General features: G+C 39.6%; 1 protein-coding gene across 1 annotated transcript in view; it reads left to right on the top strand.

Annotated features, from left to right (window-relative positions):
• Positions 1–16,284, top strand: part of MORC3 (MORC family CW-type zinc finger 3) — a 26,245-nt gene extending 9,961 nt beyond the window's left edge. Inside the window, exons 7-16 of the mRNA XM_026857423.1 lie at positions 129–248; positions 635–732; positions 5,602–5,706; positions 5,815–5,937; positions 6,071–6,145; positions 7,075–7,117; positions 8,375–8,562; positions 9,154–9,991; positions 10,433–10,596; positions 13,765–16,284. Coding sequence (XP_026713224.1) covers positions 129–248; positions 635–732; positions 5,602–5,706; positions 5,815–5,937; positions 6,071–6,145; positions 7,075–7,117; positions 8,375–8,562; positions 9,154–9,991; positions 10,433–10,596; positions 13,765–13,918 — 1,908 coding nt within the window. The 3' untranslated portion in view covers positions 13,919–16,284. The remainder of the gene's footprint in view (positions 1–128; positions 249–634; positions 733–5,601; positions 5,707–5,814; positions 5,938–6,070; positions 6,146–7,074; positions 7,118–8,374; positions 8,563–9,153; positions 9,992–10,432; positions 10,597–13,764) is intronic.
• Positions 16,285–18,530: the final 2,246 nt, after the last annotated feature.

Below are 18,530 nucleotides of genomic sequence, written 5' to 3'. Positions count from 1 at the left end.
AAAAAATAAAAAAAAAAAAAAAAAAAAAGAAAGTTCCAGGACCCAGTTTAGTAACTATTTTTTTCAAAGTAACTGTATTTTTGTGTTACATGAGATTAACCAGATTTTTCCTTAATATCTGGTAAAAGGCTAAAGCAGTAAGAATTACTTTTGGATTTAACTGCAGAAACAAAGATCATTATGGGATAATGATGTACCATAAAAACAGACTCATCAAAGCTTATGAAAGAGTTGGCTGTCAGTTAAAGGTAAGAAATTAAAGCTCAAAAATATTTTAACATCTTTAGAAGTCATTGTCACTCCAGTGCTGATTTTAAGAGAATGGATGGAAACAAGGATATTGATGTATCTTATATAAAATGCCCTTTTTTTTTTAGTTTGTGTGGCAGTTAAAAATTGTTTTATATTGTATGCAGGTTTTTTAATGTTTGTTTTTGTAACTAAGCTTGATACATGGGCTTGGGCATATCTTTTAGGACAAAGAGGGATGGAACAGAGGATTTTAATTAGGGGGTTTGTGTTGTCGTCTTTTTAGAGAGGAGTTGTAAGCCAGAAAATTGTTCTTACCTAGTACTCTTGCAGTATTGCTGTGGAATATATATTGGTTTTCCTGATAAATCTTCATTTCTTACAGGCAAACAACATGGGTGTTGGTGTAATTGGGATTATTGAATGCAACTTCCTAAAACCAACTCATAACAAACAAGATTTTGACTACACAAACGAATACAGGTAAACGTATATTTTTATGTAGACTTTCTGTCAAATAGTGTTGCTCACTGTGAAATGCTTGACAATAAAAGGCTGCTTCTTTTCTGAGTAGTAAGAATAAAAGCTTACGTTCCACAGTTAAACTGCATGACTGTTCTGAACAGAAGGGTGGGATGTTTACATCTGCATCAGTCGTACTCTAGACTTCACTGACTGCACAATGAATGCAGTATCCTAAACATCATTTTAAAAGCAAGTGCCCTAAATGTGATTGGTTGCAATTCTTCCCCTCACTGATTATAAAATGAGTATAGAATAACTCGCTGAGATGTGAATGTTTGTATGGCACACTAAAATGATGATACATGAATCCCACACTATTAACTTTTTTTATAACAATTTTTGTTTGGGCTTTTTTTTTTTTGGAAAAGCTTTGGATATTTTTGAGTCCTTTTCAGCTTCTCCCAGAGTAGACTTGAATGCCCTCAAATTCTCTTCTACCTGATAGAGCATTTATAATATCTCACATCCTGAAGGTAGCAGTGATTTGGGACATTACTTTGTTTCAGTTTTTATTTCTAATTCAGGGTTGCCACTTTTTCACATATCTGCATCTATCCCATCAATCAGTATCTAGTGTGATATTTCCTATAGTTAAATGGTGAATCAGATTGGGAATCTAATTCTGATTTTCAGAGATGATAATTGTTTTTAAGGCAAGTGATTTTCATAGTCTGTTTACACTGCTTTGCTGTGAATCAGTTGTGCTAGCATTGTGGAAGGAGGCATGTAGTGGATGAAAGGCTAGAGGAGAATGAGTTACCTAAGCAATATTCAGGCTGAGGTGGAAAAACTGTTCAGGAAAAAAATCCTGAATACAAACCTTGAGAATTATCCCATTCTGTATTACTTACTTTCCTTTTGTGATGACAAGGCTATTTTCTATTTTCTGTGCTGCTTCGTGTTAAGGGGTGTTAGGAGTGGCAACCTCCTCCAGCAGCTCTGTCCCAGGACTCCCTCCTGCTCGGCCCAGTGACCCAGGGTTTCTGCCCAGGCTGAGGGACGTGACTGCCAGTCTCCAGTTTGCAGGTTCAGCCAGTAGCAAAGCTGAGCACGTGTCCCAGGGGCACAGACACGGGACACTGACACAGCTGGTTACACAGACTGCCACAGACAAGGTGCACTCATGTACAGGACTCTCATAAAGTGTAGGCAGCCAAGTCCTCTTCCTTCTTGTTGGCTGGTAGAGATAGAAGCTCACAAGTGAAGATGCACGTGAACTAGGTTTACAAGTGCACATACATTTGTGGATCCCCTGGGTACCAGCACGGCCTCTCTTGTCTTCCTGGTACCCTACCTGGATCCCAGGCCCTCTTACCTGCTTCAGAGGTCCCCTACATGCAGGCTAGTTTAGCTTGATGTTTGATAGCAAATGTATGCACTCTCACACTTGTACCACAGACACTCCATATTAGCAAATCCCTGAAATGCTGGGGTTTGAACCCCAGGCCCCAAATTAAGGTTAACATATGGGTGATTCCCACAGCCCTTCACAAAGGGGGGTGAGTTTACCTTTAGGCTTCCCTTCAGGGTGCGGCCGGCCTTGCAGGGAGAGCCATTAAGTAAACGAGCCCAAGGTGTCCCACATTAAGTAAACAAAGGTCAGGTGTCCCACTTAGGGATAAAAGCTGGGACCACTTGCAGGAAGGGGCAGTGTCTGTCTGTGAGGTGGATGCACTTTGCAGTTTCTTGTTGGGGAAGGACCTTCTGACTCCCTGGAACTGGGCTCCAGTCAGGTCTGGCTTTTGTAAACGTGGGCTCTGTAGGGATTCATTATTTGGCTTCCTTAGTCTTATGTGTTTGGCTTGTTAATCTGGTTGTCTCCTATCCCGTCTATGGGTGACTGTATTTCACTGTTTATTCCACCCATTGTTGGTCATGCAGTGTTGTTGTTGAGATCATTGGGATTGATGTTGATTATGTATAACCTGATTGACTTGTTTGTACCCCCAGTGATCACTGTTATACTGACCCTTTTATATCATACAATTTGGTTATTGGTTCATCTTTATTCTGGCTGTGTCCTTTATGCTAGGCCTGATAATTGGCAAAACAGTCCTCCTGGGTATACCAGCACAAACCCTTGCCTGCCTGGTACCCCTGCACAGATCTGGGGCCTGATATTCACTGCTGAGTCTAGTTTAGAGTTTGCTAGTGTTCCATGCACACCAGGGTGCTGGCACTAGGGAAGATGCAGACGCATGTTCCCCCATCAGCAGCCAACACCAGGCACCCACGGTTCTGCTCCAGCTGCCAGCAGCAAGCTCATGCTGTTCCACCCCAGGAGCTCTTTTTTGGGAAACACCATTCCTGCCTCAGTTGGTGGCAGCTGTTAACACCCACTTGCTCCAGTAGCTGACACCACACATCCAGTCTTGACTCCAGGATCTGGCACCAAATCCACTCACACATGCAGAGCTTTCACCAGTAGCTGGCACTTAGTCGTTGCCATACACATGGAATAGAGAGTGAGATTATGTAGGGAGTTAATAAAATATTAAATAAGAAGATACAAGAAGATAGGACAGACTTCAGTGATCAGGCGCAGGGCTCAGCCAGACAACTGTACTGATTGAATCTGTTTTACATGCAGCCAGCTCCCTTTATACCCTTTTGTATCTAACCCCCCTCTTTGTTCCACCCTGCTTCCCACTTTCCCAGGCACCTTGCCTTATCTGTTGGCACAGTTACACTGACCCCCTCCAAACATCTTGGACCCTCAGTTTTACATCCTTATCAGTTGCAAAATCCCAGTTTGCCTGCAGTTTTTTGATAGCCCATCAATTAGTGTGACTGACTAGGTTTGTTTCTGATTATTGTCTTTAACAATTGTTCAGGTTTTATGACTCTCTATGTTTGTCTTTCTCCCTTTCCTTATCCTCCCAACTGAAAAAATAAACCTTCTCACGTTCCACATCTCCTTACCAGTTACTATGACTGGCCAGGTTTGTTGTTATCACTATCTCCCTTGTCAGTCAGGTTTGTCTCAGTATGTTCTTGTTTATGGCTTCTTTGACTTTTGACTCTTTGACTTCTTTGCCTTTAAAGGAGTAGGCACTTTCTTTCTCTGCCCTAACGCTTGCTTTCAGTGTGGACTTAGAAATTTAGGGTATTGTCTTGCAAAACATAGGTGGGGTAAACTTTGGCAGGAGAAGTCATTACCTTTTTCAAGCTGCATATTTTGGCCTTCAGCCAGTTGTGGTACAGCTTCCACTGGCAACCTGAACTGTTCACAATATCTTTCCTGAATTTCTGATTTATACGCAGCTCTGCATATAAAGATAACCCAGAAACCACACCAGAGTGCTGTAATAAACAGAGCTGTTAATTGCAACAATTGAGAGGCTATAGCAAGATAAATCTGGTTGTTCCTGCTGTTGAAACAGCAGTCCTTGGGAGGAGAATCAGCAAGCCTGATAGCTGCTAAGCCACTACAGATCAATCTACCTGTGACTTTAAATGGTACCTGCAGTTTGTGCAGCTCTTTGCAGTGATACTGCCAGCTTTAAGCAGTTCCCCTGTTTCTACCACCATGGTGCTAGCAGAACCATTAATGAGAACACATGGTAAAGCAGGTCAGGGAATCAAACTGGAAAGTGCCTCGTGTTTAGGTTTTTTTTAATGGAGATGTTTCCTGAGCCATTTCCTGTGCGGTGGCACTAACAGTTCCTTTGGCAGTGGGAAAGGAATTAGGAATGTCATCATAGGATAGTCATTTGTGTTGACCAAGGTTTACACTATGTTCCCACAGGCTGGCATAGTGAGAACTGAATGCTTTTGCTTGTTTCTTTTTACAAACACTTGTAAAATTGGCGCAGAAGTACTACAGTTGACAGATCTTTTATAAAGGTTTTTCTGCAGACTGCTACAGGTTTTCAAAAGGTAACTTTCCAGCCCAAAACAGAAACATAAAACTGATGCTGTATTTTCACTAGTGTAAGCTGACCTCCCCTTCTTCCCTCTCTAGAAGAGAGATGTGATCCCATACATGCATTGCTGCCTGTTTCTGCCCTTGTGTACTTCATTTCTTTGGCACAGAAATGAATGACTTGGGTTCAGAGGTGATCTAGATCAAAACTCTCTAGGTCAAACTAGTTCACAGCACAAACATTTGTTAGTTCAAGGGACGGGGTGGTGTCGGCATTACAGTAAGCCAGGCAGGGAGGGACTGACTTTCGGCCTCTGGTTACCCAGCTACTTTATGGTGACGTAAACTCAGCATGCTGACAAGAGGCAGTCTTACCTCTCCCTCACCTGTGGGGCTTGTTGTTCTTCCACACCACTCCCTCCTGTGTGTGACACCTCCCAGTAGTCATTGAGCTGTACAAAGATCCCTGATCAGGAAACTAATCCAGTATATAGACTTTATACTACATTAAAGTGATCATACATTTGCAATCTCCATGTTAGTATTGTTGTACGTCAACATAGTCATGAACCTGCAGTTAATGGATGTACAGAAGCATCAGTCAAATACACAGCTAGGTACTGGTTTGACGGAAGTGGGTTTGTACTTGTTCCATGATTGAGGTTGAACTGGTGAGGTAGCTTCAGGCCTTGAACTGTACATTCCTAGTGCTTCTGAATTGAGCACTCTTGGTTTCAATCTTTGTGCTCCAACTCGTATTTCCAGTAACTTCTTTGCTGATGAACGTGACTTCACACAATTGCTAATTTCTAGGGTTTTCCAAAAATAAACAATTACTGTTGTGCAAGTAGAAGTATTAGAGTGGTTCACATGTCTGTTCTTTCACTGTAGTATATAAATGTTCTTTTTCTGCTAGGATTTTACTATTTAAGGTGGTCTTTCAAAAAAACTTTCTTTTTTAGACTTACAATAGCAGCATTAGGAGAAAAGCTTAATGATTACTGGAATGAAATGAAAACGAAGAAGAACGAGGAATATCCATTAGCTTTGCCAGTTGAAGAGATACAGTGAGTATCACTTCTAAATAGAAGAATTTTACATACTGTTATTAGTTTTACACTCAGTCATGAAAATGAGTTTTTCATGTGAAAGTTCTGATATTTTTCCCGTTACAGAAAACAGCCTGATCAGACATGGGTACAATGTGATGCATGTCTGAAATGGCGGAAGCTGCCAGATGGAATAGAGCACTTGCCAGAAAAGTGGTACTGCTCACTGAACCCTGACCCACAATTCCGGTAAAATTAGATTTCAGTGAATATCTAAATACTGCTTTTAGTTCTTACTTTATCACCTGTTACAAATGTGGATATTAAGATCTCTTTCTGTTTCCTTTTTTGATTTGTTGGTTTTTTGCCCCGCTTAATTCAGGAATTGTAATGTGCCAGAAGAACCAGAAGATGACGACTTAATACATCCTACATATGAGAAAACTTACAAGAAAAAGTGAGTACTAGAGATTTTCTTACAAGTGTCTCAACACTAGAAAAGGAATGTGAAAAGTAAATGCCCTTTTCTCTCACCTCTGGTATAATACCAACTCTTCTGGGAACATATCCAGACAGAAAATAGTGCCCTGAAATCAAAACTTGATAGCAGCAGTGAATAGATGAATAGCACTGTTCTTTTCTCTGTTATTAGCATGTTGGCATTACCTTCAAGTTTCTTATTTTGACTTAATACCCGTTTGCCCTCCTAAATCAAAATTAGGAACATCATAACAAAAGGGGCCTCTCTCATTTAATAATTACTGAGGAGAGCAGTGCAGCAGTTGGTGTTCAAGTACAGCTGTCAGAAGGGCATTGTTTTACAGTAGTAAGCAGTGTGAGGATAGTTTGGGATGTTAGAGAAGCAAGCTATTAGGACTGTTAGGAGACCTTCTCTAGGTAACTTATTTTCACAGTCCACATTGAAGCAGCTGAATACCTCAATACATTTATTTAAGAGGATTCTTAGTGAAGGTATATGGAAGAAAATCAATGTGGGTAATTTTAACTGATGCTGGCTAGCATTCTAGAAGTGGGAGTTTGGGTTTTTTTCAGTTTTTAAAAATAAATCTTAATCTGAGAACTTGTTTGAAGTAAAGCTAACTTTAAGCTATACTAGCTTCCGAGTTCATGCAGAAAATTTCCATTCAATAAACCAGAACATGTTCATTAGGACTTAATTGTATCTAGCTGATATAAGGAGTAATGTGTTTGCCTTTAGATTTCATGTTCATTAGGACTTAATTGTATCTAGCTGATATAAGGAGTAATGTGTTTGCCTTTAGATTTTGAGACTGTTTTTCCTTTAGATTTTGAGACTGTTTTGGTTTATAATGAATTAATAATTTTGAATCTAAGATCTTTTTTTTTTTCCTTGCTGCTGTGCAGAGACAAGGAAAAACTGAAGAAACGACTAGAGTACAGCCACCAGGTAACTCTTGAAGTTGATAGGAAACTGAGCTTGGTAGCAGGGTTGGTCTTGGTGGTGACAGTACTATGCAGTTTGATCGAACAGGCCAGGCTCTGAGATAGTTTGCTTTAGCTAGTGGTCAGCTGACTGGTTTGACATCCTGTTTTGTTTTGATGGCTGTACAGGTTATGCTCACTATTAGTAAACCAGAAATCACCCATCTTTGCTGTCCAGTGATGGAAAATCCAGCATTGCTTTTATGTAATACTTAAAATTGAGGGACAAAGCCCTCCCACAAAATAGTCCTAGAAAATGTCAGTCACTCATACCTGTTTTTATGGCATGACATCTAATTATTGAAAGTAGATTTGTCGTAGAGCGATGCAATGAGGATATGAAAGTAAAAATGCCCTTAAAAATGAGGCAGGGTGTGGGGATGGACAGACTTAGAGTAGCTGCACTTTTGCAAGGAGACATTCAAATTCAGATCCAAATCAGTGTGGTTGAGTGATCTGAATGTGTAGATTGTAAGTCAGAATCTAATTTCCCAAGTGTGTCATAGCCCTTTACTTTGAGAGCAACTTAAGCTAACCTAGGATCACTTTATTTCTAGAGAAGAGATTTTGCATTTGCTGTTTTAACTTACATACTTCATTGTATTAAGTTTTCATCCATTACTTTACCCAAGTACAAAAGTAATTCTAGAAGTATTATTCATTTTAGACAAACTGGATAAACTATGAACAGCTTTAACAGAGATGGCTGTCTCATACTTTGTGTATGATGGTCAGACTTCAGACAGAGTTACAGCTTGGGAAAAACTCTTCCCACAGTTCTTTAAAATACCTGCATTTAGAGAAAGACTTGTAAGATCAGAAAGCTGCTTCCTGAGAACAATAAATATGTGCATGGAGAGGAGTGTACAGCTGATGTAGAGCATTCAGAAGTCTTGTGAGAAATCTGCCAGAAGCCTGTAATTACAATATAGAACTTTCTAGTATGTTGTGTGTCTCCAGCCAATATGAAGGAAATATTTCATGTGCATCAGTAGGGTTTGGGAGGGCTTGTGCAATCATTAAGTTAAGAAAACTGGAGTTTGCAACGTGGAGTCTACTTAGCCTTTCTTATTGCAGAACACTGAGCCTTGGTTCAAGGAGATCCTTGTACTATACATAAGAAATGTCAGTCAGAATTCTATGCATTGGCAGATAGACTGCTTAAACATATTCTGAAAAATACTAATGTCTGTTTATTTTCTTAATTAATATTATCTTGTAGATCAATAATGAAATGTTTTTAAAAACACCTGTTTCTTCAAGTAAAGACTTCAAAACATTCTCAGCTGTGAGTGGAAAGGAAGCTGTTCCAAGATCACTTTTAGCAGAAATGTCAAATGCTTCTGTCAAAAGACCTCTGCTTATTTTAAATAGATCAGTATCTTCACCTCATTCTGATTCAGATAACAGGTTAGTGAACCTGTAAAAAGATACCTGTTTAAAATTAATAACTTGAAAATGATGTGTTGTGTGTAGTCCCATCTTCACGTTATAGCTGCCAAAATTCATATGTTGCTTTTTGGAGCATAGGAAATAGCAGGTTGATTAAAGGTACCTAGAAAGCTTGTGAATTACAAAAGTGAATGCAGCAAAAGATACTGTGCGCTGGCAAGGAAAATTGCTTAGTGGTTTGCATGTTTAAGAAAAGCCTGTATCATGCTAAACGCATTGTGCAGTATGTTTTCCTTAACCTCTGTTCATTAAGGAATGGGTGTGGGGCATTGTTCCCACAAATGCTAAGTTGTTTGTAAATAATGTATGAAGGTAATAATTTAGTGTGTGGATGTTAGCCCCTTGGTTTTTACAGGAAAAGGATTTTACTTGGGTTGCGCATCTTAAAATACTATGGAGGGAGCCATCCCTTTCTAGTTATTGAGTGGTAGTTTTTAATAGTGCTTACAGAAACACTAAACATAGTTTGAAACACTAAACATAGTTTGAAACAAATGACTTTGTAGTATTTGAGCAATACAATAATGAGTTTAATATTTTGCTTCTCAGTCTTAAACGGAAGACACTTAGTTGCTTGACACCTGTGTCTTCAAAGACACCTCGATTAAATGACAAAACATTCAACAACCATCATGATGATGATGATGATGACGAAGATGTCATTATTTTAGAGGAGAGCAGTACTCCAAAGCCTTCAGCAGATTCTGATGTTCCTGTAGTAAAAACTGAATGTATTAATTTGGATCAAGAGGACAAGCAGGAAGAAAACTGTGATGTCGGAGAACCTCGCAGTGCAGCTACTTCAGAATCAAGAAGTGAACAGTTGACCTCAGCCACACAGACAGAGCTCCCAAACTTGGTTGTTAAAAAGGAAGAGGTGGAAGATGAAACCGATATTCAAGTTCCCAGGGCAGAGATGGAAACTAAACAGCACAGTGTCAGTGATGTTTCTGAGACATCTGTAGATCTTGGAAATGAACTGAAAAATCATCTGCAATTATTAAATAAAGAAAAAGAAATGTACCAAAACAAATGTGAAGTATTAACCAAACATGTAGAAACACTGGAACAGAGGATTTTAGAAATGAATAATAAGTGTGTAAAAAAAGAAATGTGCCATCAGTCAACTGAGACAGTTTCTTCATTTGAAGAAGAAAACATTCATGAAAGAAGTTTGGCAGAAGTGACCATTCTCTATGAACAGGCCTTAGAAGAAATAGCAAAACTAAAGGAACAGTGCAGTACCTTGCAAAACTTAAAAACTGAATGCAACAAGTGTGCTGATGGTGAAAACAAGAGTGAGGTAGATGAAATTGCTGTGCAGCTGGATGATGTTTTCAGGCAACTGGACAAGTGCAGCATTGAGAGAGACAGATACAAAAGTGAGGTATGTTTAAGTTAACAACAGTTACATTTTTTTTAACGTGTGTTTCACGGTAGTTCTAGTACACAATGTGTTGTGTATATATAGTTCAGTCTACTAACTAATCAAGCCACCTAAAAGGAGGAAGAAATACTAAATTACTCTAGGAGTTTCTGGGGTTTTCCTTCCATAGATAGAAATAAGCAAACTTGAGAGACACTGCAAGGGTCTGAGTGACTCTGACTACAAGATGAGACACTGAGCAGGCTAGAGGGAATACACATACAGTGGTTCAGCTGACAGCTGGCTATTTTAAAGTAGCTTAGCTTGTCATATCTTAAAATCAAACTGAAATGTTAATTAAAAGCAGTCAAAGTTAAATGATTTCAATTTGTATAAGTTGTCTTTATTTTAATCCACTACAGTTTTATTTGATACATAAATTTATTTTTATTTACTTGCCAGATTGAACTACTAGAAGTGGAAAAAAGTCAAATTGCCTGTCAATGTGAAGAACTGAGAGCAGAAATCGCACAGTTAAAAGCTTCAATTCCAGAAGCAGTAGCACGTGCAAATGATTCTACCACCAGTAATGTAGAAGACACTGTAAATTTTTCTGATGGAGAAAGGTATCAGTTTTGTTCTTTCTAGCAAAATTTTGGCTGGCTGATTGTATCTGAAGCATCTTGATGAAGGTCATGTCTGATAATCATATAATAAAATGTGTTGTTTGGAATTCTTTTCTGCTGACTCTTGTGACTCCTAACTAAGCAACATTTTCCTTTATCAAGTGAGTTATTTAATTTTTTTTTATGATTTAGGTATTTGTGTGATCAGGGTTGGCCACTGCACAATAGAATGCCATACTGACACCTCCTAAAATATCAAAAATGTTATATAATTTCTAGACACAAATTGCAGAACAAGGAGAGAGAAAGGAGGCAGGAAAGAGAGTGATCACTAGCTTATGCTGTGTAGATGAACTTCTGCATTCTATTTTTCTTTCTTGGATCAGTAGTACTCTACTGAAAGGAGTTTGGGTTTGGTTTTGAAAAAACTGCTTGCTGCAGACCCATCCTATGGAACTAGGTTGTGTTCAGAGTGTATCTTTGAACTAAATGAGGGTTTAAACTTACAAATAGAGAGCTTGCAGCTCTCAGTTAATCGAAATAGCAGACGCAGAAAAGAAGTACACATAGCAGATGGAAGCAAGAATGAGCAGTCCAGTGGGAGTATAGGCACACTGCCTGGGTATGAAGGATGGAATTGAAAGCCAGAGCTCAGCTGGAGGTTAAACTGACAAGGCCTGTGAAGAGCAACCAGAAGGGCTTCTGTAAGCGCAGCAGCAGCAACAGGAGAACCAAGAAAAAAGTGAGCCTGCTGCTCAGTGGGACAGGTGCTTAGTAGCAAAGGACATGAGGTGCATGAAGCACAAATTACTGAGGTATCCAGTATCATCTTTACTTTGTTTTTTTCTGGCGAAGGTCTGCCCTTTGGCCGCACAGGTCCCTGATCCAAGTAGTAATATTAGGGAGTGAAGCATTGCCTGTAATAAAAAGTGACTGAATGAAGGGGGACCATTCAAGCAAATTCAACATACACAAGTCCATGGGACCAGATGAGATGCATCAGAGGGAGCTGGCCAGTTGATGGAGAGTTGGCCTTGCAATGGTATCTCCAAAAGATTGTGGCAGTCTTATGTTCTTGATGCCTGGAAAAGGAGATGCCCATATTTAGGACAGGCAGAACTACAGGCTGTCAGTGTAGCCTCAGTCTCTGGGAAGATCATGGAGCAAATCTACCTGGAAGCCACCTGAAGCTCCATGATAGTCAAGGTGATGAGGAACAACCAACAGAGACTTACTGAAGGCAAATACTGCCTTCACAGCCTCACTGCTGTTCACAATGAGATGACTATCTCTGTGTACCTTCATTTTAGCAAAGCTTCAATGTGGGCTGCTGTAATACCATGATAGTGAAGTTTGTGAAGCATGATTTGGATAGGTGGACTAGGAGGTGGGCTGTAAAATTGGCCAGACTGCTGAGCTCATGGATCAAAATCGAGGCCAGTGATGGTTAAGGTCTTCATTAATGGCCTAGATGACAGAGCAAAATTAACTTCATAGATTCACAATGACATTGAATTGGAGGGAACCACTGATACCCTTTGGAGGGAAGGGCTGCAGTTGAGGGACCCTGACAGATTGGAAGAATGGGCTGAAAGAAACCTGGAAATTCAACAAAGGCAACTGCAAAGTTCTGCACGTGTATTGGAAGTACCCCATGCAGCTGAACAAGCTGAAAACTACTTGTAGGAAAGCAGCTTGGAAGAAGATGGCCTGTGATGCTGGTGGACTAAAAGTTGAATGTGAGTCAGCAGTGCACTCTTGTGGTGGGAGAACCCAGTACCTACTGGGCTGTATTAACAAGAGTTCAGCCAGCAGTTTTGAGAGAAGTCAGTCTTCCCTAGAGTTTTCTCTACTATTGGGCATTATGAAACATGGAGTATTGTGTCCAGTTTTGGACTCCCCAGTATATGAATGACACTGGCATATTGGAACAAGTCTACTGAAGGGCCACCAAGATGGGTAGGGGCCTGGAGCATCTGATATAGAAGGGGAAGCTGAAGGAAATAGCCTTACAAAGAGTGGGTTACCTTGAAATCCTTTTGCTCTCTGCTGCTACTTAATGAGAGGGTGTAGAAAAGACAGAGCCAGTCTCTTCTTGTGAGCATAGCGATTGAATGAGAGGCAATAGACACAAGCTGCAACAAGGGAAATTCTGTTTAAATATTAGAGTTAAAAAGTGTTCACAGCAAGGGTAGTCAAACCCTGAAAAAGGGACCCGGGGAGATTGTGGAATCTCCATTTTCAGAGATTTTTGTAACATAAGAAGGTCGAAGGTCATAAGCAACCTGACCTGAGTTAGCCCTGCTTTCAGTGTGTGTGTGGAAGGGGATAGGGGACAATGGACTGGATGATTTCCAAAGACTCCTTTCAATATAGTTTTTTCTGTGGTTAAACCTCCCCTTTATCTGTCAGCATTTCATTTTCTTACGGCATCTGACTTGTGCTTCGTAAAAGAATTAGCAAATATATGCAGGACTTGTCAGTAACTTCCACAAGTCCTATTGGGATATGATGGCACTGTGAAGAATGGCTACTGAAGATGATAAAGGAACTGATGGTAGAAAGAAACGCTGAATAGAAGGATGGGTCATTGGGAAACAATTTGATCAGGAAGGGGATCCAGGAAAGAAAGTGAAAAGAGGCATAGCATCTTCCCTGTACTATAACTGTTATTTCCTCTTTGTATCTTAAAGCCTTTGAACAAACTACTCTTTCTTGCCTTCTCTCTTCTTTTCCCCTTTTCTTTCCACAGGTGGTAGTAGTTTGTGCTTCTAAAAGTATTGGGGCTTAATATTGTTTTGAGAAATAAAAAGATGTTGTGGGATAAAGAAATTTTGCCAGTGCTTATTTGCCAACTAAAAGCATTCATAAATATTTCTGATATGTTTTGGGAAAGGCAGAATTCAGTTTAGCCTTTAGTATTTGTTTGAAACTAAGAGAATATAAACCTTAAAAATTAGAATGTCAGAGGCTCAGCCTTGAAAAACTGGTAGATTTTGAAATTATGTTGATGCAGCTTTAACTGCACCAGTTTTCTGCTGGTTTATGGAGGTCACGTACAGACCCTTTCCAGTATTGAGTAGTAGTCCAGCTTTGTTAAATAAAGTACTGTATATTTAAATGTAAAACTTCATCGACATCTAATCATATCTAATTGTTTCTTCACAGCCTGAAACTACGCTCTCTTCGAGTGAATGTTGGACAACTTCTGGCTACAATCATGCCTGATCTAGACTTGCAGCAAGTAAATTATGATATTGATGTAGTAGATGAAATTTTAGGACAAGTTGTAGAACAAATGCATGAAATCAGTAGTACTTAATATCTTAAGATTTTAGCAGACTCTTACTTGATCTTCCATTATAACCTTTGAGTAGGTTCAAAAATGTGTATATACTGCTTCTTCACTTTATATATTTGACATAGTTTGATCAATAAGTGTATATACACGTTTAGATGTTCCCACAGATGCAGTGGGTGTTATCTTCACTTTCTCTTAAAGGAATACTGTCAATATTGACCAACCCTGATGTACTTAATTAAAGGATTTTGCTTTTAAAATGTATTTGTAATTAAATTTGCAAATATTTTTATTATTAGGAATCTTAATACTTTTCTACAAAAGCTTTTTTGTTGACTTTTGATCTTATATAAGCATTAATACTTGTAATTATTTCCTCTTCTAAAATCTAAGTAGTGGATTATATTAAAAATGCAGAGAAGAACCTTCCTTGATTTCCTTCTCAGAACAAACTTTAGTAGTGTTGTTGTATACTACAGTATTGTTTCACTGCTATCAGCAAACTTGTATGTTGCATTAATAGGATAGAAATGTAACTAGTAGATGAAAATTTTGGCCATATGGGTAATATTTGTGTTTTACTACCAAAAGAAGAAAAATTCTTTTAAGGGTTTTATTCTGAAAACTGATGATCTTTTACTCACTCTTGGTTGGATTTTTGTCACTAAAGAACATTATCTGTACATAGTTTTGCAGCATAAACATCTTCATGGGATATGGCTAGGATATTTCAGCCTTTTCAGTGATGGAAGCCACATGCCTGTTGCTGTCCTGCCCTTGCTGCTTGATTGTTGTTTCTTATGTCCAAGAATCTGTCTGTATTTTAGCACAGTGAGAGGGATCTTCAGTTCTACCCAACAGTTCCCATTTGAACACAGCAGTGCTGGTTTACAAGTCCAGGTATGTACCAGTACACAGCTTCAATGGTCAGATTTCACACACAGCTCTTGCTTGCTTCTTTCCAAGTCAGGCATCCGGTGGAATGAGAAGGGTCCTGGTGGACCATTGGAGAGAACAAGCTGGGGTGGCATATCCAAAGCTAAGTAAGATTCCTGGGCAACCTCTTCTCTGCATCAGACTCCACCTCTTGAGACCTGAAAGCCTTTTTTCAGGGAAGCGCAGTGCTGAGCAGGATCAACGTAAAGGTTCCATGATGCATACAAATGCTTATATACATAATCTCAAAAAACCAAATCATTGCTGTATTAAATACATAGTCTGCCTTGGAATCTTCCAGACTGAGATGTGAGGATGGTGAGATTCATCTCTGAAACTTACCTTCCTGTCAGAATGTACACGCTGAGTATGAATGAGTGAGACTACTAAGTCATTGATTAACTAGTTGAATGAAAGTACGTTGAAAATGAGGCATGTTTGCTTATCTGTGGTGTTAACTGCTACAGAGCAAGCGAAAGCTGAAAATGTTCAAATGTAACGTATTTATGCTATCTTAAAGTTTAGACATCTTTTATGATAGGCAAGCAGGGGAGCCCTGCTTTTCCCTGCTCTTTTTTTTGGGGGGATGGGGTGGATGTTTTATAGTGACTTAAGCCACTTGTTCTGTGCTCTAATGCTCATGCAAAAACTTCCTGGAAGAAATGGTACTGAGAGAAATTGTTGTTACAGTGGTGACAGTATTCTCAGCAAATTGCATGCTTTTCTTTTGAAGTCATCAGGAATGGGAAGAGAGGCAGCAAAGATAGCAAATCTGCCTTTTGCTTTGGAGTGGTATTGGTCATCCAGTCATCAAGAAAAATGGTTCTTGCTTTTAAAAAATTCTAAAAAAGATTTTTGAATAATCATGAAATAACATTCAATATGTTCATTCCTAGAAGTTGTCTTTTTCTTATAAAGCCAACATTTTTGGCTTTTGCACTGCTACTGTCCTGATTTAATTAGATTATGCTCCTTTTAGTTGTAGTTCAGTCAGTTTCTTTCAATAGACAGAATTTCAGTTTTAGGACGCTGTCTATTCTAGTATGCCAATAAGGGTAATGCAATACTGTTGTACTTTGTAATGGATAAATTGAATGTTTGATTTTTGAAGAGGTGGCTGTAATATAACTGTATGACTTTTAAAAAGTTTATATTTTCCATTTATTGTTGTGTATTTCCATTTCTTAATCATTATTTATTATGTTTCATCAGACTGTAGTTGAATTTCTTATGGACAACTGGCAAAATATAGCATATGTCTATATTAAAAATGGCAAATTTACTCTGTACATTTACACTTTGGAGAACAGTAGACTAATGGAAATGGTTTTTATTTACTTGTTAAAATGTATTTTTTGTAAAAAAAATATAAATCTGAGTTTGCTGGATCAAAACTTGTATGTGATCAAATGCAATGTTTTTGTTTATAAATAAATACTATGCAGAATGGCTAATGTTTCTGGTTTATTTTAAGTATTCAGTCTTAAAAGAAAGCTGGCTCAGTCTGGTTTTGAGCAGAAGACTTTGCAGACCAAGCATGCCCTCAGACCGGGTAAGCATCCTGTAAGCCCCAGACCCAGCTGACTGGCTGAGCTTCTTCAGACAATTGTTTTCCTACGGGGAATTCTGCTACCCAATTACAAGACTGTTACTATAATAGGATTTGGGACAAAACTGTTTTTCAAGGCCTTGTTAGAGAGCTGATGTCCTTGTGGTGTTCTGGCAGAAGGGACAGGAATGCAAAGGGAAGAAAGAGTTAGGGTGATGGGACCACCTATGGGCAGGTGGCAAGCTCTTGGATGAGATCTGATCAGTTCTCCTTGTGAAAACTAGCCCTTAGGCTACTGGATCAGTTCCCCAGCCTGAGAGGGCTCAAGTTTTCACATATTTTTGTGGCTGAGACAGACTGTTCTTCTCTGACCAGTACTTCATTGTGCAATAGAGATGACTAATAAAGAGATAAGTGTTACTGATTTGTTATTAATTTGAGCTGATTTTAATGATTTTTGGTGATTTTGATTTAAATAAGGAATGATTAGGCCTAATCAATTAAAGGGAATTTTACAGGAGTATCAGTTTTGTTATATAAATAGTTGTGTAATGTTTTAAGTAGCCATAGAAACACTGTTAGAGTAACCATACAACCAGTCATGCTGCTGCAAAGTCCTTGTCCCAGGCTAAGGCCACATAGGCCTGTAATAATCATTAACCAGATTTCTATTCAACGAGTAAGATTGATGACCAGGTACTATTGTTAGGCTGTTTGGTAAGGACGATTTATTGCCCTGTTGGCCAGGATGCTCTAAAGGATACATTGTGTAGGGATCTTGAGGCATGTTAAAACTGTAATGTGAGCCAAAGTCCTTGAGACAAGGACATTGAAGGGTCTTTCGAGTCAGTGGTCTGTGGTGGTCATAAAAGCAGACCTTCGACTCAATTTAAAGCTAAAATGTGCATGACCAGAAAGGGGTGGGGTTAAGGAAATTAATGATGAGGGTTGATATGACTATGTATGAAATCTATTTACTATGCATCATTATATCCCATATAATCAGCATGCTATGTGAGTTAGGTGAGCGTTGTTGGTGAGATGACTCCCCTACGCACTCAGCTATTAATAAAGAAGTGTCTGCTTATCTGTATCACATTGGTGTTGGTAAGTTCTTTTTATCCCATTTGGTGACAGCAGCACACAAGGTATTGTGGAAAGGGTTGCAGCTGGTATGGAAAAGTTCTGGATACAGAAAAAGCAGTGCTGGTATAAGCCCAGGGTATGTGTTAACTGAATTTTAAACGAAGTTATAATACACGGGTGCACTTCCGTGCTTGCTTGCTGTGCAAGTGTAATTTCAAACCAAGCACAAGGACTTAACGCTGTCCTTTTTAAGCCTAGTCATACTAGAATAGAAATCCTCATTGTCCTCTACTTAAACAGCCTCTTTATTTTTAAAAACCAAAAAAAAAAAATCTGATTGTATGCAATAAATCTTCATTTGTTCTCACCTGTTGTGTTAGGCAGCGTAGCAATTGGAAAGTCTTCAGAGTACAGATTTTGGCTTTAACCACATGACCAGCAGTGGTTTTGCCTGTTTTGTTTCGGGAAGAGGGTGAGAGGCAGTACGGCCATAGGTGGGTGGGAAGAAGGAAAAGCAGATGCCAGTTTCTACGATGTAAGTTCTTAACTGTTATTTTAAAGGGAAAGATTTGCATTCGAAAGAAAGTGGAATTTGGGGGATTGGTTGCCCTTTGATCAGGCTAAATGTAAAAACATCTCAAGTACATCAAGGCCTTTTTTTCTTTGAGGGAGTGGGAGAGCACTGAGCTTTCCTAGGATTGGTTTTGTTGGCTCTGTGGAGTTTTTTAATTGGAAGCAAGCTTAGGGCAGGCAAGGGAAACACCTCCTAGCCAGCAGCAAACGCAGGCGAACATCCTAGCCAAGAGGGCAACGCGGCAGAGCTCGAGCGCCTGCCCTCACGACCCCTCAGGACTCTCTCGCTGTTCCGGGGAGGGGAGGCGGCGCTGCCAAGTGCTTCTCAGGCGGCGCAGGCACCTTCGCCAACAAACCGCGACCCGAAACCGGGGGTGGGGGCAACGAGGGCGAGCCCGCGGGCCCCGGTCCCACCGGGAACCGCCTGTGGCCGCTCCCGCCTACGGCAGGGGGCGCTGCCGCGCCGTCGGTCGCGCCTCAGCCGGCGGC

This window comes from Athene cunicularia, assembly GCF_003259725.1.
Source record: "Athene cunicularia isolate RWA chromosome 1 unlocalized genomic scaffold, athCun1 chr1_part1, whole genome shotgun sequence".
Classification (NCBI taxonomy): Eukaryota; Metazoa; Chordata; class Aves; order Strigiformes; family Strigidae; genus Athene; species Athene cunicularia.
This window is presented reverse-complemented; position numbering and strand designations above follow the sequence as displayed.